The 25,441-nt window shown below is 41.7% G+C and overlaps 1 protein-coding gene across 1 annotated transcript; it reads right to left on the reverse strand.

The window, feature by feature from the left end:
• Nucleotides 1–480: 480 nt before the first annotated feature.
• LOC126273222 (uncharacterized) lies at nucleotides 481–23,441 on the reverse strand. The gene is made up of 5 exons (XM_049976766.1): nucleotides 23,402–23,441; nucleotides 6,544–6,618; nucleotides 6,291–6,450; nucleotides 5,036–5,126; nucleotides 481–1,087 (listed from the first exon to the last, which is right to left on the reverse strand). The coding sequence occupies exons 1-5, from the start codon at nucleotides 23,439–23,441 to the stop codon at nucleotides 959–961; spliced, it is 495 nt and encodes a 164-aa protein (XP_049832723.1). The 3' UTR covers nucleotides 481–958.
• Between the last annotated feature and the right edge of the window lie 2,000 nt (nucleotides 23,442–25,441).

Below are 25,441 nucleotides of genomic sequence, written 5' to 3' on the forward strand. Positions count from 1 at the left end.
CCATAGTGCTTAGAGCCATTCGAACAATTGTCTTGGAAATATGATCACTAGCACTAAAGTCAGATTCCACAAGATGCGAGATAAGGAAAGGAATCAAAGTAAGTATCATTTTTAACGTAATTGGATATACGACAGGCATTTTTTTTTATCTTGCCATAGGTTTTCATATACACCACTATCGATGTCATTTTTACTTTCTTCGTATTATGTAATTTCTTACAGTACGTCCTGGGAAGTTGTATCAGCCTGTTTGATATTTGCAGTAAAAGGACTTTTTTATCCAGTCACACGCCTTCAGTTTCAGAGCATCTCCAGACCGTTTTTCCATGCCCAATTTCACTTCGATGAGATGGCCACTGAGTCTGTCGATATCCTCTGAAGTTACATGATCTTTTGTAGATGATAATCTGGAAAAGTGATCATATTCTCTCTGTAGTAGATTATAATGAAGTAATTCAAGTCTGTCAATAAATGACACAGTTCTTGGGCAACGTGTAAGTGTTTTATTGGCTCCTTGAAACTCCAGATTAACATAGTTAAATCTCTTAAATTTATCCACCAAATGAACGGCATCATCCTTTACTGTTTTGAACAGTTGGCACACATGACCTTGTTATTAATTTCAAAAAATTGTATGGCTCTATAATACTCGAAACTGAGCTAAAACATTTAGAAAACCAGCATTTGCTACACGTTGCAGAGGGATGGAACGATGCTACTATGCTGACCGTACATAGCACATAGGGACCCCATGGGCAAGGCAGGAGGAATTATGGTTCACAGAAACGCTCCATCTGCGAGTGGAACAGGAAAAGGGAATGACTAGCCTGCATTGCATGTATGTATGTAGGTGTAGATGCAGCCAGACAGAGGGTTGAAGAGAAAAGTAAACGTCTTCACACTTTGCAGAATGATTGTTTATTGCGTGCAGGCCTGCGTAGGCGATACGCGGTCAGCGTCAGCCTTCACTCCTGTCGGCGTCGGTGCAATGCGGCAGGCTGCAGCAGGGAGCCCTCACGCACTGCACCTGTCGCGGCACGCAGCGCTGTCCCGGCCCGCACTGGTGGCTGACGCATGGGTCTCCACACTGCAACACAGAGCCGTGAGCCTCAGTCGCGCTGACAGGCACCTGATGCGTTTCTGAGGACGAGTGTGGGCTGACACTGAACGGGGGGTAAAGGATCAAGGGAGAATAGAAAGAAAATAAGTGAATTCTATCCATAACGGATGCAATCGAACACAATGTTTCTTCGTGGGATTTAGAATAAAAACCGCTACCAGTCACAATGGAAGGTGGGCTTTTTAATGCACAACCGGTTACAGGCTTGTACCAGCACGTCAGCTAGGCACGGCGAAGTCCAGGTCTGTTGTAGGCATACTCATAATGGTGGAGTCTCCCTCTCTGACACAGGAAAATGTGAAACTCTTGGCGGTAGTTGACCAACACACGTTGTCTGAGAGACTTCTGCAATCAATTAAGTGTGCAATTCATTACACTTCTTAACAAACAGTGTACTCCTGAACTTAAATTTCCACTTGTTTAAGGATTGACGTACAAAAACAACTTCATCGTCCAGCAGCAATAGAATTCGTGCTTCTTTACCTTATTTGTAAATCTGAGGAAGTTACGTTTGTACTGGGTTGCTTTTACAAGAAACTGTGAACATAATGGTGCTCTTCTTTAGGTTTCTTGGTTGACTGTGGGGTGAGGAGCACTGAATGTTAATGAAATACCTTGCGATTGCATACGTTGGAGGAGGGGGTGGGGGACAGAAGAAGAGCCAAAAGAGACATACTTGTTTTATCAAATATATATTTTTTTTGTCTTATAAAGTGTCTGCCTTCAGTTGCAAGAAGGGAATATTTATCTTATCCAATGTGCATGTTTAAAAAAGTTTAAGCTCAGCAGTATTTTCGATGTATGAAGGTATTTTGTTTCCTGTTCAGAATTCCTTTCGTTGAAAACGACTGTAATCTAATGACTGGCAACAGTTGGACATTTACACATGTAAATTAGTTCACGTTTCCAGTGAGGATCTCAAACGAAAATAAATAAATAAATAAAAGAAACGAGTTAATTGTAAGAGGGTTGGGGTAAGTTTCGATAACAAAATGGACCAAGTAAATATAATTATTTGAATGTAAAATTTCCGAAGCTTGCAATGGGGCAAAGCATCTTCTCATATTGATCTATGTTTGTTTCTACAGGATTCAGTAATACAGAACTATGATCTTCATTTGTAGGTTTACGACAGTAAGAAAATCTCTCATCTAAATAAAACTCAGAATCCAAAACAATACCAAACATTTTGTCCAAAAATAAGAGATTTATAGTGACAAGCACGCCCAGGCGTTTCTGCCTGCAACAGACCTGGCGTTCGCCGTGCCTAGCTGACGTGACGTCACCAACAAGCGCCGAGGCCTTCCTTTGAGTCGGTGTTGCTTAGTCTTGAGCTGTACAAGAAAACCTTTATCTGGTTCACTTTACTGGTTTAGACAGTTTAAACTGTCATCTTCAGAAGCGAAATAAGCTCAAGTCATTGGTGAGCCAATGTCAAAATAAGAATCGGACGACAGTGGCCCGCAAATGATTGACAAAAACGCAAATTGAAACATTTTACCAAAAACGAACAAGATGTTGGTGTTGTAAATAAAGGTTATAATTTAATTAGGAAGTGCAAGCTTTCAGAGCAGCTTTTGTCCGTTGCTAAATTAAACACTGTAAGAGTGAAAAATTCTTTATATGTAGTTAGGACATAAATAAGAAATGAGTACTATCCAGCAAAAATTTATTGAAATGTCAAGTATGAAAAGGAAAGAAATCTACAATGACATCTCCCTGTAACATGCACAAAATGTAGTGCTTATACCATGAGGTGTACTGGGAAGGGAAGCAAAGCAGCTCAGATATACTGTGCTGTAACGGGTTTCCTGTCAAATTTGAGACATAAAAGATTGCATGATGCCCTAACAGAAGTCAAAGAAGCATCTATGCATTGGTCAGCGAAAGAAACTGTAGATGTTTATCAATATACTGATATTGTTGCTGCGCTGGACAGTTCCTGGCAGAAGAGAGGCCATACATCGTTCAATAGATATTTCACCTCTATAGACATAGGCAAGATGCCAGACTATGAATTTCTGAGAAAACACTGCCAGTGCTGTGTCAGGAAGGTAAATGAAAAAAGCTTTGAAAGTTTCAGTACTGGTATGTAAAACAAGGAGCAATCTCTATTTTTAGTAGGTCAATTGCTGGACGTTATGTGCGATTTCCTCACTACCTTGATGATGAAGACTCTAAAGACTTCAATAGTGCTGTGACGTCTAAACCATATGGTCAAACTTAAATTTAAAAAAATGGAAAGTACGTAACGTGTGCAGAAGAGAATGGGAGCAAGACATAAGAAGCTTTGCAAGGACATGACAGCAAAAAAACTCTCTGATGACAGAGCCATTGGTTGATAGAGCAGACTCACCAAATCAGAAGTAGAAAACTTCACATAATATTACGGTCTAGCTATCACGAGAAACGGTGAAAAAGTCTGTGAGATGAGGAAAGCAATCTGGGCAAATCGGTTTCACATAATATCCACTGATGAGCATCCATAGCATGGCCTCTGCCCAGATGGAAACACTTCATGGAGCAAGTAAGATACAAATGCAAACTCCATGTCAGAAATTGTTATCGTAGAAGTAAAGACAATTTATAGAGATCTTTCAGATACTCAACTCCTGGAAATATGTGTACATGGAAAAATGCATAATCCGAATGAAAGTTGGAATAGTTACATTTGGGAGGATTTGCCTGAAACTGTTTTTGTTGGCATGTAAACTTTTTAGATTGGTGTGATGGACGCCATAAGACGTTTTAATGATAGAGTAACGAGCAGATTAAAAACCATGCGCAAACTGGGCATCAAAACTTGAGACAACATGAAAAGCGGGCTGCAACGAGTGGACTGACAATGTGTTGCTGAAGTTGAAAAAAAGGTGCTGAGAGGCATAAAAATGAGGCCAGAATACCAAAGAAAAGAAAGAAGGGTAAAGAAGATGAAAGGGGCACTCAGAATCAACAAGATTATGGAGGTGTAATGTTTTGACATGTTATCATTGAGAACTAAACAAACACTGCTCTTCGTCTTGTTTCACAAATATTATTATAACCTACTCCACAACCTGGATTTCGGGTTATAACCAGTACGATGTGCAGTTACCATAACAAAATTTATGAAAAAAGACAAAAAACAGTGTTTGTTTAGTTGATTTACATTGTTTCACTAAGAACCCGCAGTTTATTCCATTAAATTGATACAAATCCTACGTTTCAGTTTCTTGTAATCAACGTTTTTGCATGGTTAAGTATAATTATCTCATCCATTATTAAAGTTACGAAAACAAAACTTTGCACGAATAGTAATTTAGTGCACATATAGTAAACCACATTAATCAATAATGTATTAAATATTTTAAGATGGAGCATTATTACGAGAAAAAGTAAACAAAACAACAAATTGGTAAAAATTCCTGGTTTACTGTTTCAACAAATTTATAATTAAAAGAATAAAATTAATTTTGATCTTTCATTCTGAATAATGTGGAAGTTCAGCGTACCTAAAATAAAAATTACACATAATTCAGTACGTACGAAAAAACTTGTAATTCACGGCACGTATTCGACTTTTTCTATATTTTGTTACAAAGAGGGCACAATATACTAATTTTTGGTGAAAGTTTCATTCCCATATCTATTACAATTTTTGAGTTACTAACTTTAAAAATGCTAGCAAAAGCTAAAGGACATGACGTCCAGGTCCCCTTAAACTAGCAACAATTAAGACATCAGTAAGTTACAGTTGACGTTCGGGGCAGCTATCAACAGTAGACATTTTCGTTTAACTAACAAGGTTAGTAATACAAAAGCTCATAAAACTCGAATCGATTGATGATTAGCGGTGTCTGACCCACAGGGGGTTTCTCTAAGATCGGTACATACGTTCCGTACAGCAAATACATCTTACTACAAGTATTTTATTACCTTTTTTAGTTCAGCTGTAGCAACAATTGATAGCACCAGAGAAATTAAGAAGATTTTCATAAGAACTGCCATGATGTGCAGTAAATGTCCGCTGTAAAAGAAAAGACATATTTGTTATTTTAATGCTATCTGCCTTAGAGCGTCTGAGTCAAGGTAAAGTCAGTGCTTTATATGAGAAAATGAGCAACTGCGAGGGTAAGCCAAACACGATATGCACATTACTTTTTTACAACAGTCCAAAATTTGCAGTGAAATCACTCTTCATCAGAGTCACCTTGCTTTTCAGTGCTTTTTGGTTAATTGTGGCACAAGTTTTCCAGTCCCCGCAAATAAACAAAAAATAGTTTTTCGATTGAGCAGCACCGCTTCGCTCACCTCTTCACAGAAGATGAACAGAAGGTCTCGTAAAGTATGGACATGGGGAAACTGATCGAGATAAGCGACTCTGACAAAGAGCAGATTATTACTACTCAGAGCCTGTGAACGAGTATCTCGATAACGAAACCGATCGAAATGTTCAGGTGCTGTAACGGAATTACTGTTTCTTTGAATGTTTAAATGCTCATGGTGAAGGACGGGAAAGGGCAGTACCATGTCCAAGTTGCAAATACTAACAAAATTTGAGTAGTATCTCAGAAACGCACAGAAGGAAAAAAAGGGAGATTACATTTTGTCTGACTGAAGACCAGGTCATTAGAGATGGAGCACAAACTCTGGTTGCGGAAAAAGGGGAATAAAATATTTGTAGGTCTTGTCCTTTTCGGAAGGTGCAATCTTGGAATTTGCCTTAAGCGATTTAGAGAAACCGGGGATAAACTGAATCTGCAGGGCCAGATGAGAATTTGAATCTTTGTCCCCCTCACTCACTCAACACCACAGAGGAAAAGGAACAAACATAACAGAAATTAAACAATAAACAGTTACGTATGTTGAAAAAATCAGCAAGAAACAGCAAGTGAAAACGAAATGTGTGGAAAAATGGGCAAGCTCAATGTGTTCAACAGTCCTTCAGTTCTTTAACTACATAAAAAAAGATACGGAGAAAACTGAAACAAAGTGATTGAAAAAAATCTCCTGTGGACACGCAGGAAGATACTAGACAGTTAGCATACCAGACGCTGATAGCAAAGCAGATAACGAACGTATACCTCAGTATCACTATGACAAGCTAAGCAGCAGTGCTGAGAGTTCCGTGTTATGCTTAAACATATTTAGCACAGTGCCTATAAAATGAATCGCATGTAGCTCGACTTACTCAGGCAGAGATGTGAGCAGCTCTGCTGGTTCCAGCCTCCGTTTCGGAGGAACCTGCCGAGCTCTTATAGGCACACAGTTGACCTCCTGGCTCGCTTCCAGCTGCAGGGGAACTACCGCATTCACGGCCGCACGATAACCTCTATGCTTCGAGGAACAGCCTGTTGTCCAAATGGTTGGAGGTCGTTAAGATATATGGCTGCACTCGAGAAGAACCGATTGAAACACGAGCTCCTAGAAGGTGTTTACGTTACCGCTTCCTTCTCTCTTTCCTCTTCTGTGTGACGACGGGCCGTAGACCAACGGTGAAAAACCTTTCGCCGAGGTTACTCAACGACGCTGCTTCTCTGTTCGCAGCAGCAACATCAGTAAACAATCTCAGGGAGCAGTTTTTGACGAGATATTTGCACACTGAGATATTAACCGGCAACTTGCAATGCTCTGAAGGACAAAGTGGCAGTACGATCGTATTTACACTTGAGAAGCAGGAAGGGGAGAGGAGAGAAATGAAAGTATTGTTACGAGCGCTGACATAGACGACTGGCGTGTACGCGGCACTGAATAAAGTACTCATTTAAATTAGAACAGCAACAGAAACAGCACTTACACTATATCTTACCATACCTGCTAACGACGCTTCGCTAGTAGTGTGCGTAAAACTGCCTTCTCCGATGATGTCGTTATCTTGTTCCACAGAGCAGAAGTATCTCTGGAACGAGCATTATGTTCTGTGCATGTTGTCAACATTAAACTGAAACTGTCACGTGACCTTGAGACGACGCTGTTTCCTTAAGGCCAGTTTACATTCGCCATCACAGCACGTAATGTCAAAACAGACCACAGCGCATTTAAATGGGGCATTCCCGCAGGTTGTCAACGGACTGTCAAGTCACGACACGTCACGTCAAGGTTTTTCAGTAAGAAAGTTTTGATGTTATAGCCGTCTTCTAATATTATAAGTTATCCTATTTTGGCTGCACCTACTCGTTTTATAGTAGCGTTTTCGTACTTCTGTTTTTTCGAAATCTTTATTTTATTATTATGCTTTATTTTGGTGGTAAATAGCAAATGTTCCGTGTCGACATGGATGTCTTTTCCGCTGTGTATTCTTACATACGCGAGGGTAATGTCTGAAAGCGAAAAATTATTTAGAATAACATAACAGATCTGACGAAGCAATTTCCATTACGTGGCCATATAGATAGCCGTACCATAGGTGCAGCCACCAAGGGAATACAAACGCGTAAAAAATGAGATTGACAGGAAGTGCAAAAATGCTAAGTAGGACTGGTTAGAGGACAAATGTAAGGATTTACAAGCATATATCATTAGGAGAAACATAGATACCGCCTACAGGAAGGTTAAAGAGGCCTTTAGGGGAAAAGGGAAGCAGATGTAAGAAAATGAAGAGCTCAGATGGGAAAGCAGTACTGACAAAAGAAAGGAAAGTTGAAAAGTGGAAGTAGTAAATAGAAGGTCTGTGCAAGGGAGATAAACTTCAAGGCAGTATTACAGAAAGGGAAACGGACATAGATGGGAGATATGATACTGCGGGAAGAATTTGACAGAGCTCTGAAGGATCCAGAAGCAGACGATATTCCGTCAGAACTACTGATAGCCTTTGGAGAGCCAGCCATAGCAAAACTATTTCATCTGGTCTACAACATGTACGAGACAGGTGAAATACCTTTAGACTTTAAGAAGACCGTAATAATTCCAATCCCAAATAAATCAGTTGCTGACAAGTATAAAAATTACGCAACTATGAATTTCATAAGTGAGGGTTGCAGAATGTTAATGCGCATTCTGTACAGAAGAATGGAAAAACTGGTAGAAGCCGACCTCGGGGAGGATCACTTTGGATTCCGGAGAAATGTAGGAACACGTGAGGCTGACCCACGACTTCTCATAGAAGATGGATTAAGGAAAGGCAAACCTATGTTTATAGCATTTGCAGACTTAGAGAAAGTTTTGACAATGTTGACTGGAATGCTCGCTTTGAAATTCTGAAAGTAGCAGGGGTAAAATATAAGGAGCGAAAGGCTATTTACAACTTGTCAGAAACCAGACAGCAGTTACGAGTCGGGGGATATAAAAGGGAGACAGTGGCTGGGAAGGGAGTGAGACAGGGTTGTATGTAGCCTGTCCCCGATGTTATTCAACCTGTATTTTGAACAAGCAGTAAAGGAAACCAAGGAAAAATTTGGGGTTCGAATTAAAGTTCAGGGGAGAGAAATAAAGACCTTGAAGTTTGCCGATGACACAGTAATTCTGTCAGACAGCAAAGGACTTGGAAGAGCAGTTGAACGGAATGGAAGCAGGTGACCAGATCAAGGCTACGTGCGATCCATATGGTAGACTCACCACGTGCACGAGCTGTAGCGTTGAAGACAACGATGAACACCGTCTTAGCTGTGGCGAGTCTACGGCAGTGTGGCACTTAGTGAGGAAAATGACAGCATAGTTCCTTCGAGTGACGCCGAATCATATCGACCCCAAGACTATCTTATTCCCGGATGTGACTTATTTCCCATGCACGGAAACTAATTTCATGACGTGGCTTCGTGGACATGCAGTGCATTATTTGTTTCAAGACGGCACTAAGGACACTATTTACAGGAACGACATTGCAAGACTCTACGTAACCCAAAGTATCAACAATATTTTTTCAATTATTTGTGGAGTGTGTTTCACGACCCTCCACGCAGCTGGATCATCACGGGTAAGAGAAGCTAAAATTACAAGACGATGGCAGAACACTACACGGTAAAACGTTGGATGTACCTTGGTCACTGCGAGAAGTCACACCTGGACGATACAGCAGAAGGAGAGTTTCGTCGTGACCATTCGCACTCTGTAGCAGTATTTGCCCAACTCCTCTTTCCGTCCCTGTTGCGAAAAGTTCTTCTCAGTTTTTGTTTCTCATCCGATGCAAGATGTAGATGGTGGTACGGATTCCACTCTTAGGTTTTGTTTCATGGCTTCCTTAGCCCCACATTTTGTTCTCTTTCTTTATGCTCTTTGCTGCAACTATAAGCATGTTTCAGTTATGTGCGTCCCCAAGTCGACGCAACGAGTGTACTTACTAGTTTCAGTTACTTACAGTTTAAAAAATTAAATAAATAAAAAAGAAATAAATAAAATAACAAAACAAAAATTCACAATAATACACCCATTGCATCCTTTGTACCACATCCCCAGGATTTCGAGTCTTGGTTCGGCATTCTGCCAGGAAGTTTCAAGAAATTTGTGGCACGACTTGACCAAAAGAAAGGATAGTTTGACAGGACACATTCTGAGATGTCAACAGATCACTAATTTCGTACTGGAGGGAATTGTGGGGCGTAAAATCGTAGAGGGAGACCAAGAGATGAAATAAAACATTGAAGTTTGCCGATGGCACTGTAATTCTGTCAGACAGCAAAGGACTTGGAAGAGCTGTTGAACGGAATGGACATTGTCTTGAAAGACGGACATAAGATGAATATCAGCAAAAGCAAAACAATAATAATGGAACATCTTCAAATCAAATGAGCCAATGCTGAGAGACAATTAGATTAGGAAACGATACGCTTAAAGGAGAAGATGAGTTTTACTTTTTGGGCAGTAAAATAACTGATGGCCGAGATAGCGAGGGTGTAAAGTGTAGACTGGCAATCGCAAGAAAAGCATTTCTGAAGAAGAGAAATTTGTTAACATCACATATAGTTTGACATGCTACGAAGCTGTAAAGTGTCAGGCAAATCCAACACCTTCCATGAAAACCTTGACATGATAAGCAAATCCAGTAGTATGTCACATAGCTCCGAATAAATCGTGACATTAAATTAACCAAAGTAATACGAGTAACGAGTGAGCAAATGGAATACCACAGACTAACACAAGAATGCCTAAATGCATGTCGTACCTTCCCACCATGAGACAGACACAGTTCCTAGGGGAGAAATGAGAACAGAAACCGAGAGCAGAACCGTGTTAAGCTAGAAGGCCCTACGATAAGTCACGGACGCCCACGTCGCCAGCTAACCGACAGGACCATCCCCCAGCCCATGTTAAAAGCTAGAGCCCTCCAGAAGAACAGTATAGATCTTACTATAACACTAAAAGGGCCACACCAGGTGCAAGTTTTAGCGTGAGACTTTTTCGCGTCTCTGTTACGTTGCAAACGTTAAAAACATTGCCCCACCACGAAAAGTATAACGTTTCTCATTGGATAGACAGAATTTTTGTAGGCGGAGCATAAGGTTAACATTGAGACCCTGACTGGTCAGATGGAAACACAGCCAGATAGTTTTTTTTAAAACCAACTTCGGTAAATTGTAGTAAGGAGAAGTTAGAAAGCAGAGTCGCTTCCGAGACGGCGAGCTGGATGGAGCTGCGTCGACCGACGTCCCCTGAAGCTGCCTAACCAACGACAAGGTAATGAACGCACGCGATGCCGCATAACAGCGCATAAAGTTTCACTCAGAACTGCAGAAGTGTTAGCTGTTACACCCCCGTTTTTCGTAATACTAGTGTCGATCGTCAATTAAAGCTCATGGTGTTCACATTTGCTACGCAAGTTAAAATCTAAAACGCGATGATTTTTCTGTTATATAATTATTGCGAAGCCACATCAGTCACTGTAATTTACGACAAGTTATATAAGTAATTAAAGATAATTGAGGGTCACTGTGGACCATTTTGATAATTTTCTCTTTTGTGAAACTTAATTTAAACCTAGATTATAGATGTGATATGGCATAGGTCATCCTTCGATCCATTGTAGAACTTGGAAACCCATTCAGGGAATATTCGTTCACATTTTTGTTGAACGTAGTTGGTTTTTATCATCCTGTATTAAAACATTTCCTTTTATCAATTGTGCAATTTATAAACAATGTTTTTTGAGTAGAATAAAATTTCCAATGGTAAACTTAACTGCTTTTTCAACGTTATTTTACCAGCTCACTAAAAATAGGAAAGCCTTGAACCGTTCCACTAAATTTAGTTAGTATTAAGATTCTATTACAGGGAGTGCAGTGGAGCTGACGCTGAAATCATTAAGTATTTGGTTATATCATCGCTAGTCTCACTGAATTCTTCTGAACTCTACATGTCATGTGTGGTCTGGCGTCTCCTTACCAGCAACAGGTCCCAGGTTCAAACTAGTCAATTCCCTAAAAAACGCGCTCAGAGCGTCGTTGCGCGAAACTGGTAGGGTGACAGGACATAGAACAACAGACACCACGCAGAATGTTAGAAAGTCTTTTCTGAAAGTTTATGTCTGTACAGCAGCCACATATGTAAGTGAAACATGAGCGGTAAACAGTTTAGACAAAAAGAGAATAGAAGCTTTCGAAATGAGATGCTACAGAAGAATGCTGAAGATGTTGTGTAGATCATGTATCTAATGAGGAGGTACTGAATAGGAGTGGAGAGACAAGAAATTTGTGCCAAAATGAAATTTTCGTTCTGGAAACATCCCCCAGCCTGTGGCAAAACTGTGTCTCCGCGAGCACATTCAGAACGATGTAGGCTGCAGTAGGGACTGGGTGATGAAGCTTGCACAGGATAGAGTAGCATGGAGAGCTGCATCAAACATCTTCGGAGTGAAGACCATCACAACAACAACAAAATTTTAAATGCAAAGGTCAGTCTTAGTGAAGTCGAAAATTAGAGTTGTTTGTGGCGTTAATAGTTACGCAAGGAGAAAAAAAACCGACGTAATTGATAAGGTAAGCTGGCTGCATTTATTCATTTGTAAATATTCTTTGATGTGTTTGTGTGTATATGTTTTCTCTAGCATATAAACGTCGATGTTTTGAAATGTTGTTCCACGTATCGGCACATTGCCAAACTAAAGTGATCAAGAATGTACGTTCCGAAGTTCGCTTTGGCCATTAATAAACTTTGTTGTTGTTTGTTCCTCAATTCAGATAGTATGACTTTTCTATCAGCGGTGGTGACTCATAAACTAACTTCCTTCATTCGGGCCTGGGCTAAGCGAATTGACGTGACGTGACGCACAGTGTAAATACCTGTTAACATGACGGTGCCGTGACGATACCCGTTCATATTGCTCTTCAAAGCTAGGAGCCCAGTTTAGTTGAGGCAAACGCCTATATCAAATCCACAGCACGCGCGAAGGCAATCTGTCTGTACTAGTGATATAATGAAATTCAAAATTTATTGGGCGCATGGACTAAACTATGCGGTCCAGAGATCAACTGACCACGGTGGCAGCGTATATTTATAACACAACATCAATTTTGCGAATCTGAATGCTCACTTCAGAGATATTTCTACTCTGTGTGTTCTTCATCTGATTCCGTCTGTACGTTGTTTGCTGTTTCAGTCGTCGGCGATGCTGCCGACACTTTTTTGTTCGAATCCATGCTGATAGATTCCATCCATATCTGCTCAGTTTCCTCGTTTACGAAAGTACCACTGCTCTTTTTTGAGTTGGTGTACGGCGATTCTAGTCTTACGGCTTCTAAAGCTAATGACACGACGATAAACTCCGTGAAAATGATTCGGAAATCGCCGAAGTGTCGTCAAATGTAAAGACTAGCAAGAAGTTGGGCTCAGACATGAAATTTATTTATTAGCAGCTTCAGCCGGCATTTTTTCTAGCGTCGAGAGAGCAATGCTTGATTCGTTATAACTACGGATATTACTTTTTCAAATATTTCAAAGCAGTTCTATAGGCTTTAGGAGAGGCTAATATGGTGGCTTTGTGAATGGAATAAAAAGAAGATGGATCGTACTCCTTAGTTAAGTGATAAAATATCGGATTTCCTCGTCTCTACGCAGTTAAAAAGAGTTCTGTCAATTTTTGTATGAAGTTTTGGTGCCGTACACTCACAGCAGAAAAAAGACGAAATGAATACTCATGTCTCTGTCAGCATGCACAACAATGAGACGTTGACCTTCACCTTTGCTTGACAATATTACTCACAAAATATCACTTTGCCAACATCTGTTCACAGCGTAATGTGTACGAATCCCCAGTTCGTGTCAATAGACAACTGACCGGTTTAATTTTAATCCTTCATTTTTTCGTAAAAACCTAATGAACTAAGCCCTTTTTCCTAATATATCCTCTCGCGAGCAAATGCTGACTCGTTTCCTCTTATGAAACTAGAGTTCTCAGAGTTTCTTTGCCAACCTGGAAGTTCAGTTTTGTGGAGAGATGGTATCGCCCTATACAGTGTGAACATTAATAAAACCGACGAACTGCAGTGATGGATTTCTGGCAGGAAATGGAGGAAAAAAGTTTCTATGAACATGTGTCCGTAAGTTCGCCGTGGCCACCGTAAGTGGTACTTACGAATGAAAGTTCCTTTGAACACGTTCCGTAGTGCAGCCGAGATGCTGTTTGTGTAAGGCCAAGCAGATGGAAACAGTCGAGAGGCAGACGGCTATGCCAAAACAAGTACCCTCATAAATATCAACCCCATTACACAGTATTCCGAGCCCTTTTTGGGCACTTGTGTAATCACGGATCTTTTCAGACGGATGAACATGCAAAGAGGTGACGGATTGTGCGTACACAATATCTGGAGGACTGGGTTCTACAGGACATTCAGTCGAACCCTACTACAAGCTCCAGGCAAGTACCCCGCCAACGTGGTGTAAGCCAGAATACGACTAAGTGTATCCTGCATGATAACCGCCACTATCCCGAGGGCATGCAGTGAGTACAAGGAAGATCAGCAGTGGATTCCCCTCTACGGGATGGATTTTGTCAATGGTTTTTACATCAGAATTATGGGAATTCTATCATCAGTCCTCTTTACTGACAAAGGAACCTTTATGAGAACTGGCATCATCAATCTGCATAATCGTCATCTGTGGGCTGCAGACAGTCCTCGGGCAATGGTTGAAGCGTCTCATCAGCATCGGTTCAGCATCAATGCGTAGGCAGGGATTCTTGCCGACCACATTTTTGGACCGGTTATTATTCCACAACTTCTCAACAGGGGAACGTAACTAGACTTCCTGCAGAATAGTCTGACTGGACTGCTTGAGAATGTGCCTTTGACAATACGACATGCTACGTGCGTTTCTACGTGATGGAGAACCAAACCAATTCCGTATTTTAGTTAGCTGAGATCTCAACAACATCTTTCCCGGACTTTGGATGGGACGCTGAGACTCCGTAACATGCCCTGCTAGGTTACCGAAACTAAAACCCCTCAATTGTTACTTCTGGAGGCACCTGGAAAGTGTTGTGTGTGCTGAACCGATTTCTGAAGTGCAGAAACTTCAACAGCGTGATCACGACACCTATGACGCTATTCGGAGAGAGGTTGGAACGTTCGAAAGAGTGCGGCAATCCATGACACGACGAGTGAACGCGTGCCTTGAATCCCATGGAGGTCACTGTTGTGACGTAGATGCGATGCAGCTCTGTACTGTGTTCCAGGACGATTTGTTGCCACTGGACACCATTTACGGACACATGTCATGGGATCTTTTTTCCTACGTTTCCAGTCAGTAATCCGCCTCTCCAGTTTGTCGGTTTTATTAATGTTCACCGCGTATTTATCATAATATCGCTCAAACTGCTGCCTAGAACATATTAATTCATATCATCAACGAAAAATTTATTGCGAGCATGTAGCTTCTTCTTCTTTGTGGCAGCTACCTGAATCCCATTGTGCTCAGTGGCGTGTCCCTCTTTCAGTAATACGCACTCTGTCACCTTACTACTTCACTATTTCACATCTCTTAACTTACTGCCGGCCGCGGTGATCTCGCGGTTAAGGCGCTCAGTCCGGAACCGCGCCACTGCTACTGTCGCAGGTTCGAATCCTGCCTGGGGCATGGATGTGTGTGATGTCCTTAGGTTAGTTAGTTTTAAGTAGTTCTAAGTTCTAGGGGACTGATGACCACAGATGTTAAGTCACATAGTGCTCAGAGCCATTTGAACCATTTTTTTAAACTTACTCCACGATAAACTTTTGGAGCATTTCTTTTCATGTTGACGAATAGCCAGAAAGAGTGTGAAAAGAGTGACCCATGTATTTTTCGCAACGTCATTAAAGAAAGGGAAGGGGTTTTCGTCTTCGTCTTATAAGTTAAAACTATTTTTTTTTCGGACTGCAGTCCTCGACGATAAAAATTCGGCGACATGACTATGCTAACGGAGGAAACGACAGCATCACAAATAATTAGCGTAGAGTAATGAAATTTCTGGAATACATTTGTCTAGGTGACATACTTTGCAGCCGGTCGGGATGGCCGAGCGGTTCTAGGCGCTACAGTCTGAAACCGTGGGGCCACTACGGTCACAGGTTCGAATCCTGCCTCGGGTATAGATGTGTCATGTCGTTAGGTTAGTTAGGTTCAAGTAGTTCTAAGTTGTAGGGGACTGATGACCTCAGAAGTTAAGTCCCATAGTGCTCAGAGCCATTTGAACCTGTAAGTAGGCTGTTTAGGTTTTTATGTTGGTAACGCTACGTAGTGCTCTATATATAAATCACTGACTGTGCTGTGCGAAGGCTGTGGGTGGTTTGCATTGTTGGAGTATATGCTATTGGAGTGTTGGGCAGTTGGCGTTAACAGCGTGTAGCGTTGCACAGTTGGAGGTGAGTCGCCAGCAGTGGTGGATGTGGGGAGAGAAATGGCGGAGTTTTGAGAGCGGATGATCTGGACGTGTGTCCATCAGAGACAGTAAATTTGTAAGACTGGATGTCATGAAGTGCTATATATATTATGACTTTTGAACACTGTTAAGGTAAATACATTGTTTGTTCTCTATCAAAATCTTTCATTTGCTAACTGTGCCTATCAGTAGTTAGTGCCTTCAGTAGTTCGAATCTTTTATTTAGCTGGCAGTAGTGGCGCTCGCTGTATTGCAGTAGTTCGAGTAACGAAGATTTTTGTGAGGTAAGTGATTTGTGAATCGTATAGTTTAATGTTAGTCAGGGCCATCCTTTGTAGGGTTTATTGAAAGTCAGATTGCGTTGCGCTAAAAATATTGTATGTCAGTTTAGTGTTGATCAGAATAGGTAAAGAGCGAAATGTCTGAGTACGTTCAGTTCGGCTCAGATGTTTGAAAATCAAACAATGTAAGAGGTTTATCAGCAGATTATTCAAGAATTTTTCAAAGGGGGCGTTTCAAACCATAACACTGCAAGATCACATGTAAGCGCGAGGTAGCCATTGCAAATGTGAAACGCTGGTTGATTAACAACGGGTGTATCCGCCAGAATGCTGAACGCAAGCATGGAAACGCGCATGTATTATGTTGTAAAGGTGTCTGATGTCAGTTTGTGGAATAGAGTTCCGTGCCAGTTGCGCTTGGACGCTCAATACAAAGACGTCTAATGCTGGTAGTGGATGACGCTGAAATAGTCATCCGATGATGTATGCCCGACTGGAGACAGGTCTTGTGATGGAGCGAACCAATTCAGCATGTCGACACACTGTAGACAATGTCGGGTTACAACAGCGGTATGTGGGCGAGGGTTATCCTGTTGGAAAACACCCCTGCAATGTTATTAATGAATGGCGCCACAACAGGTCGAATCACAAGACTGACGTACAAATTTACAGTCAGGATGCGTGGGATACCCACGAGAGTGCTCCTGCTGTCACATGGAATCACATGCCAGACCATGACTCCAAGTGTAGGTGTGGTGTGCCTAGCATGCAGGCAGGTAGGCAGGTTGACTGCGGGTTCTCAACTGGCCTCCTTCTAACTACTACACGGCCATTACGGACAATTAAGCAAAACCATCTTTCATGAAAAACAACAGGCCTCCACCCTACTCTCCAATGACCTCTCGCTTGCAAATGGCAGCGGTTTGGGGTCAGTGGAATGCATGCTACAGCGCGTCTATTTCGGAACTGTCCTTGAAGTAACCGAATTTTAACAGTTAGTTGTATTACTGTGGTCCCGACAGTTGCTCATATTGCTGTTGCAGATGCAGAACGATACGCCAGAGCCATACGCCGAACACGATGGTCTTCCCTCTCGGTAGTGCCACGTGGCCACCCGGAGCTCGATCTTCTTCTGACTGTATATTCTTATGATCACCGCTGCCAGTCACGTACAAAGGCTACATTTTGACAAAATTTCTCTTAAACCTATTAAACGACCTCGTTCAAGCTCAGTGACGTGCTGATTACGTCTTCTTTGTCGCATTAAAGTCATTCTTCACTAACATCAACTCACCACTTACAATCTCAAAGGCAACTAATGTTCACGACCATTACGGCGTGTATTTAAAGCAAACCTGACTTCCACGCTCATAATGGTGCTACTAGAGCCACGTTTTAGTGACTGTCCTGAAGTATGAACAATTATCATCTTCCAGAGGTAGAAAGAACGCCTACCAATTATGTCGCAAAACTCCTTCTAGGTGATGCGATTTTTTCCGTCAATGTATCTGCCCAACATTAGTAAAAAAGAGAAGAAAGATTTACAATGTCGTCAGCAAACAAAAAATGGCTCAGAGCACTTTGAGGCTGAGGCCATCAGTCCCCTAGAATTTAGAACTACTTAAACTAGCTATCCTAAGCGCAGCCGGCTGGAGTGGCCGAGCGGTTCTAGGCGCTACAGTCTGGATCTACGCGACCGCTACGCTCGCAGGTTCGAATCCTGCCTCGGGCATGGATGTGTATCATGTCGTTAGGTTGGTTAGGTTCAAGTAGTTCTAAGTTGTAGGGGACTGATGGCCTCAGAAGTTAAGTCCCATAGTGCTTAGAGCCATATCCTAAGGACATCACACACATCCATGCCCGAGGAAGGATTCGAACCTACGACCGTAGCAGTCGCGCGGTTCCAGACTGAAGCGTCTAGAACCTTTCGGCCACTGCGGCCGGCGTGAGCAAACATCAGAATCTTTATTTCTTCTCCGTGAACTTTAATTCCCGCTCCACATTTCTTTGGTTTCCTTTACTGTTTGCTCAATATATACGTAGATTAAGTTACGTCGGGGACTGGCTATAACCCTGTCTTACTCCCATCTCAACCACTGATTCCATTTCGCACCTTCGATTCTGATAACTGCCATCTAGTGTTTGTACAAGTTGAACATAACCTTTCACTCCCTGTATTTTACGCGTTACCTACATAATCTCGAAGAGTGTATGCCCATTAATTTTGCCAAAATCTTTCTACAGATTTAGAGATGCTATAAACGAAGGACTACCTTTCTTTAACCTATCCTCTGAGATAAGTCGTAGGGTGAGAGTTACGCTGCATTTTTCATTTCTCCAGAATCCAAAATGATGTTCCCCGAGGCCAGACCATGTGTTACCAAACTAAAGGTTCGGTAATATTCACACCAGTCAGGACTTGATTTCTGTAGAATTCTGATTATTACGTTCTCTTTCAAGTCTGAGGGTATTTCTCCAGTCTCATACATGTTTCACGTAGATTAGTTTGGTGACGTTATTTTAAGAAACACAACAACAACTTTTTATGTGTATTTTTATTTTTGCTAATGCGCGTTTTGGGCTTTCACTCGTCTTCAGTTGGCATAATACGTATTCGAATCTTCAACAAGTACATCGTTAAAGCAGCGCAGCAGTTTGGATGCTGCAGCTGGCCTGTGCAAAACTGAGAATTTTGTTTAGCTACTTTTTATACTAAGGATGAATTTGTCCTTTGTTTTGCTATTTGCGTAAAAACTGATTCTGACATTTGTTTCTCGGAATTGTTTTGCTACTTTTTATGACAGTTTTTCTAAAGCTGGGATACTCAGATTTTTTTTTGTTATCTGTGATGTGTTATGGTTTGTCTTAATGGTTAGTTGTGTGGAAATTTATCTTACTAACTAGCTCATATATTAATTTCCAAATGAATCCATCATTACACGAAATAGTTCAGGTAATCAATATCGTCAGCTGTCTGTAATAGGATTTCGTGGATTCTGTTGAGCATTGTTGTGTATCAATGTGTGGGTGACATGCAGTTGTATTGATTGCGGCATATGTATATGTTGCTTTCCTGTATACTTGAAATTTATGTCTGTTGTTAGACTTACATGCGGAGAGAGCCAAGAAATTTAAACTTTATTTGGCCATCGTTGGCTCTCTCAATGATATCAGTAGTTCTGATGGAATGTCGTGTACTCCTGTGGCCTTCTTTCGATGTAGGTCTTTCAGTTCTCTGTCAGATACTTCTCGCAGTATCGTATCTTCCATCTCATCTTCATCTAATTTCTCTTTCTGTTCTGTCATATTGCCTTCAGGTTCATCTACATTGCATAGCTCCTGTATATGCTTCTTCCGCCTTTCAGCTTTCCCTTCTTTCCTTAGTTCGGGTTTCCCATCTGAGCACTTCAGAATCATACAGCCGCTTCTCTTCTCACTTTAATTTTGCTATAGGCGGTATCGGTCTTTTCCTGGTGAAATATGCTTCTTTGGTATACAATTGCCCTCTAGCCACTCCTGCTTACTTTTAACCATTTTGAACATTTGTCACTCACATGGTTTAGCCATCTCGGTACCCTATTGCTGGTTTCATGTGCGGCATTTTTTATGTTTACTTCTTTCAAGCAATTAAATTCAGAGTCTTTTGTGACGTCTGGTAATTCTACTAGGTCTTTTCTTTTTACCAATTCGATCCTCTGCTGCCTTCAGTATTCTATCTCTTCATCTCCTACAGTATTCCTTTCCACGATTCAGTCAGCCCTAGCGTAATGATCCCCTTGAAACTCTCAACAACCTCTGATTTCTTCAAATTTTCCAATTTTCATCATTTTTAATCTACACTTCTTAACCAATGAATTAAGGTCAGAGCCCACGTCTGCCCCTAGAAACGTCTTACAGTTTATAATCTGGTTCCGAAATCTCTGTCTTACCATTATATAAAGAATCTGGAACCTTCGGGTGTCTCCAAGTCTCTTCATGTATACATTATTTTAAACCAAGTGTTCGCATTGATTAAATTACACTCTGTGCAAAATTCTGCCAAGCAGCTTCCCCTTTCATTTTATCTTACTATTTTTCCTTCTCTTTCTCTTCCTTGTACCGAATTCCAGTCACCCAACACAATTAAATTTACCTCTCCGTTAATTATCTGAATAATTTCTTTTATTTCATCATACATTCTTTCAATTTCTTCATCATATGCGCAGCTAGGTGGCATATAAACTTTGTAACTTGTATGAGTGTGGTGGATGTTGCCTTTGTGTCCATCTTTGCTACGACGATGCTTCACTACGCTGTTCCTAGTAACTTGCCAAAATTCCTATTTTTTCATTTATTATTAGATCTACAACTGCATTATCTCTATTTTATTTTATGTTTATAATCCTTTTCTCACCTGACCAGAAGTACTGCTAATCCTGCCACCGACCTTCACTAAGCCAACAATATGTAATTTCAGCCAGTCCATTTCTCTTTTTGAATTTTCCAACCTAGTTACCCAATTAAGATTCAGAAATGGCTCTGAGCACTATGGGACTTGTCTGCTGTGGTCATCAGTGCCCTAGAACTTAGAACTACTTAAACTTAACTAACCTAAGGACATAACACACATCCATGCCCGAGGCAGGATTCGAACCTGCGACCATAGCGATCGCGCGGCTCCAGACTGTAGCGCCTAGAACCGCTCGGCCACTCCGGCCGGCCCCAATTAAGGGATCTAACATTCTGCACTCCAATCCGTGGATTGCCAGTTTTGTTTTCTCTGACGGTGACATCCCCGTGAACAGTGCCACACCCCCCAGAGATCCGAATGGGAGACAGTTTTATGTGCGATATATTTTAGACAGGAGGATACTATTATCACCGAGCCATACAGTAGAGATGAATGCTCTTTGTAAACAAAGCAGCTGTAGTTTCCATGGCTTTCAGCCGTCAGCAGTAGCAACGTAGAATGCTCATGTTTGTTAATGTTACAAGCTAAATCAGTCAATCACTCAGTTGCCCCTGCAGATACTTGAAAGGCTGCTGTCCCTCTTGAAACGGCAAGGGTTCGTCCTGCCTCTCCACGAATACCCCTCTGTGTGGTTCCACCTACAGTATCTGTGTTCTTTCTTGCTTTCTTTCTTTTTTCGTAGTTGTACGTGAATTTCTGGTAATGTAGTATAGTGCTCATTTTGTTCGATAATGTAATGAGTAACTGAATGCTGAAAATAATAATAATAATAATAATATGCAACTGATATTATTTCCCTTTTCGCTCCCTTTTCGACATTAGCAATTACGTTTTCTCGTTCGTTAAATATGTGCGAGATGGAGTTGGAAAATAAGTTTCAACTGTCGGCTGTGAGCAGAGTTGTGTGATATGGACGAAAGGCGACACTACAGGTGAAAGCGCACGTGCAAGACATCGATACACCATTGGTAGAGGTCGACCGCGATCAAGCAGATGGCGCTGTCGCAGTGCCTGCGCAAAGCGGAGGCCAGCCGCTCTGTCTTTCCCCGGAGCTATGGAGAGAAGGTGCGTTTTGGAGTCGTGGGCACAGGCGGAAGTGAGAGCTGTTATCAGCTATGAATGGACAAGTGGAGTATCAGGCACAGAAATTCATAACCGCCTTGTTGAGGTGTATGGGTCAGGTGTGATATCGAGGCAAATGGTGCGGAGATGGTGCCAGCAATTCTGTCGAAATTGAAAGAGGTGATTCGGAAAAAGGGGCCCGGCCTTCTCAGATCTGGCCTAGCGTTCTGCTGTTGGATGTCAATGGGAGACCACACACGGCGACGGCAATGTAAAACCATATTGCAGCTCTTGGTTGGGAGCGCCTACACCATCCGTCTTGCGGTCCGGATCTCGCACCAAGTGACTTCCATGTGTTTCCTGCTTTGAAGAAGACTCTCGGCGGAAGGCGCTTTGGCAGCAATGCCTACGTCAAACAAGGCGTTCAACGCTTCTTCCGTATGCAACGCTCTGATTTTCTCCTGGAATGCTTTTGGAAGCTTATAAAGCGGTATGACAAATGTCTCAATGTACTTGCAAATTATGTAGAAAAATAAAGATATGTCTCATCTTTAATGTCTCATTCTCTCTTTTTTCCTTTCACACACAGCTCTGACCGCAGCCGGCAGGGGAAACTTATTTTCCAACTCCCCTACATAAAATATTTTGATTCTTCGTTTATCATTTATTGCGTTAATTTTGATTGGAATGACTGTAAAGTTAAATGTATACTGAGATATTGTACAAGCAGAGCGAGAGCGATCTGAATATCGATTGTGAGGGTTGAACAGTGAAAGCAGACCGTGTGTTGCACTCATACTCGTACCGAGAAGGCGGAAGGAGGTTAAAAGTGTGCTGGCTATGTTGTGCGAACGAAACTGATTAACCACGAGATACATTTCTACTGCTTCCTGAAATGGAATGTAAAAACATTTAAAGTGGACAGAGAAGTTCGACTGTGTAAAACCGCCAAACGAACTGTGTCGCGTAACTACGGCAATGTAGCTATGGATAGACGACTTCGAATGAGGGTTGCCCGGAAAGTAATGCACCGCATTTTTTTCTTCAACAATACTCATTACTGAACATGATGAGAATTACATATACGAAAGAATGGTGTTTTATCTACACACCCTATACCTCGACGTAACCTCCAATCTGTTCTATGCCCATCCCCATTGCGAAACAAGGGCCTGTATGCCTTGTCGGTACCCATCCTTGTCCTGGTGGTGGAGGCAGTACTTCACTGTGTGAATCACCTCTTCACCGTCCTCAAAATGTCTTCGACGAATGGCATCCTTTAATGGCTCAAACAAGTGGAAGTCCGAGGGGGTTAGGTCAGGGCTGTCAGGTGTGACTGCCGTGGATGGTCTCCCCGACCTCTGCAAATCGTGCAGCTCCGCCGAACCACCTTCTGATGACCTCACCCTCCGTGCCCATCGACTAACTGTACTTCTGTCGACAGCAGATGCTCCATAGACTTTGCACGAGCGTTTGTGAATATTCCCGACTGTATCTTTCTGTGCTGTGAGAAATTCAATGACGTCACGTTGTCTGTAACGTGCGTCACCTACAGACACCATTTTGAAACTGACCTGCAGCTACCCTATTTTTCTGAAGTGACAGAAACTTGGCGCGCTCACTCAGGAGACTTCAAATAATACATACGTAACGTTTCGCATTAGTAGCGTTGTTTTCAGCTGAAAAAAAAATGCGGTGCACACTTTCTGGGCAATCCTCGTAGTTACCGTGTTCTGGAAGGAACTGTGTTCGCTGTGACTGTGCCATGTGCATTTTACATACTTTATAATTTCAATGCATATTGGCACCGTCGGTAACTACCGTGTGCATGAACACTTAATTGTGCCACAGGAGTATAGAAACTGTTTATTATGAGTGTGCATGTTATCGCTAACAGAGGCGAGATCGAGGTTGCGTTATTCGCGTGGTAAAGCAATAGACTGTAATTCCGTGATCGAAAAAACTTTAAAACCCTGTATTGAATTGTGTTTCTTCAGTGCTGAGCATGAGAGACATAATAAATTGTTCGTGCAAAGCTGAATGTTGGCAACAACTGTGACAACATCCAGCTATAATATATTGGTCCAAATGGCTCTGAGCACTATGGGACTTAACTTCTGAGGTCATCAGTCCCCTAGAACTTAGAACTACTTAAACCTAACTAACGTAGGGACATCACACACATCCACGCCCGTGGCAGGATTCGAATCTGCGACCGCAGCGGTCGTGCGGTTCCAGACTGTAGCGCCTAGAACCGCTCGGCCACTCCGGCCGGCATCCAGCTATCCACTAGCGTATAATACGCCACTGATGAAATCATCACCGAGGGGAAAGCAAAAGGCCACATTATGTAATCCATCTGCATCATCTACACATGGCAGCGCTGATTTCAACACTCTGTCTGCAACGATAAGCTGCCGACGACATTGCACCTCACCGCTTGCACCGTAACGGAAAAGGATAGCTAGTTTACCTCTCGTCAAAGATTAAAGCACCTATTAAAATTGTAAACCTTCTCTTTGAAATTGTTCAAAGAAACTAATATTTAATTTGCTTCTTCTTAAAAATAAATGTCATGTTAGCGAAAAGTAGTTATTAATGTATACATTGTTGACCTTCATTAGTGTTGTACTATGCCTATTTCTTCCATTCGTAATTTAAGCGCTGCTACCAATGCCTGCTATTTTAAGTATCTTTTGCTGAGTATGAAACATGTGTGCACCGTAATTTCTGTGAGTGAATTTAATGTGAAATTATTTAGGCTCTATATTTGTTCGAATTCTGGCGTCCACCATTAAACGGAATGAAACAGCCAATGACAGCAGAGCTGCTTACTCCCAATTGATACAATATACGCAGATGCAAGTAAATATAATGACAAATGTCAGCCGGCCGATGTGGCCGAGCGGTTCTAGGCGCTTCAGTCTGGAGCCGCGCGACCGCTACGGTCGCAGGTTCGAATCCTGCCTCGGGCATGGATGTGTGTGATGTCCTAAGGTTAGTTAGGTTTAAGTAGTTGTAAGTTCTAGGAGACTGATGACCTCAGAAGTTAAGTCCCATTGTACTCAGAGCCATTTGAACCATTTGAATTAGAGTCAGACTGAGCACAGTGTGTTAACTTAAAAGTAAATGCCCTTTTGCCACACCATCATAGCCATATATGCATGCAGTTGTACCGTATTTAACTGTGTATGCAGACATAAAAGTTGGGCAAAACGGTCAACGGTTTGTAGAAATGAGTGAGTGTCTTTTCCCACACTATATCAGATTTGCAATGATCAGGAATGACTCGTGTTTTATGGTAGTTTGACGAAAATTTAGTGGCAGGCCGGAACCACGATCACTACATGTGGCTTGATTGATAGCTCATCTGGGTAACATAGCAGGTTAGATCTTAGTTTTGTTAGCCGTGTGTAGCTGGATCACTACAGGTGCTGCTATATGTGCCATTGAGGGATGCAAGGCACACCGCCTCATCAGAGTCCATAATCTATACAAACAAAAATTTAAATGTATGTTTACTCAAAAATCGTGTATCTCCGAAAGTTCTTGAGCGGTGTAGCTTTTTGAGATTTCTTGTAACTATGTTTCCCTATAATTAAGTTAAAAAAAATATTATATATTGAAACAATATTATGAAAAAGACAAATTGCACTGACCATATAGCGGAAATGTTGAGTCATAGGCGGGCACAACAAAAAGACTACTAAACCTGTAAGCTTTTGTCCAAAAGGTCTTCTTCCAAAATAGACAATACAAACACACAC

The sequence above is a fragment of the Schistocerca gregaria genome, chromosome 5, assembly GCF_023897955.1.
Source record: "Schistocerca gregaria isolate iqSchGreg1 chromosome 5, iqSchGreg1.2, whole genome shotgun sequence".
In the NCBI taxonomy this organism is placed as follows: domain Eukaryota; kingdom Metazoa; phylum Arthropoda; class Insecta; order Orthoptera; family Acrididae; genus Schistocerca; species Schistocerca gregaria.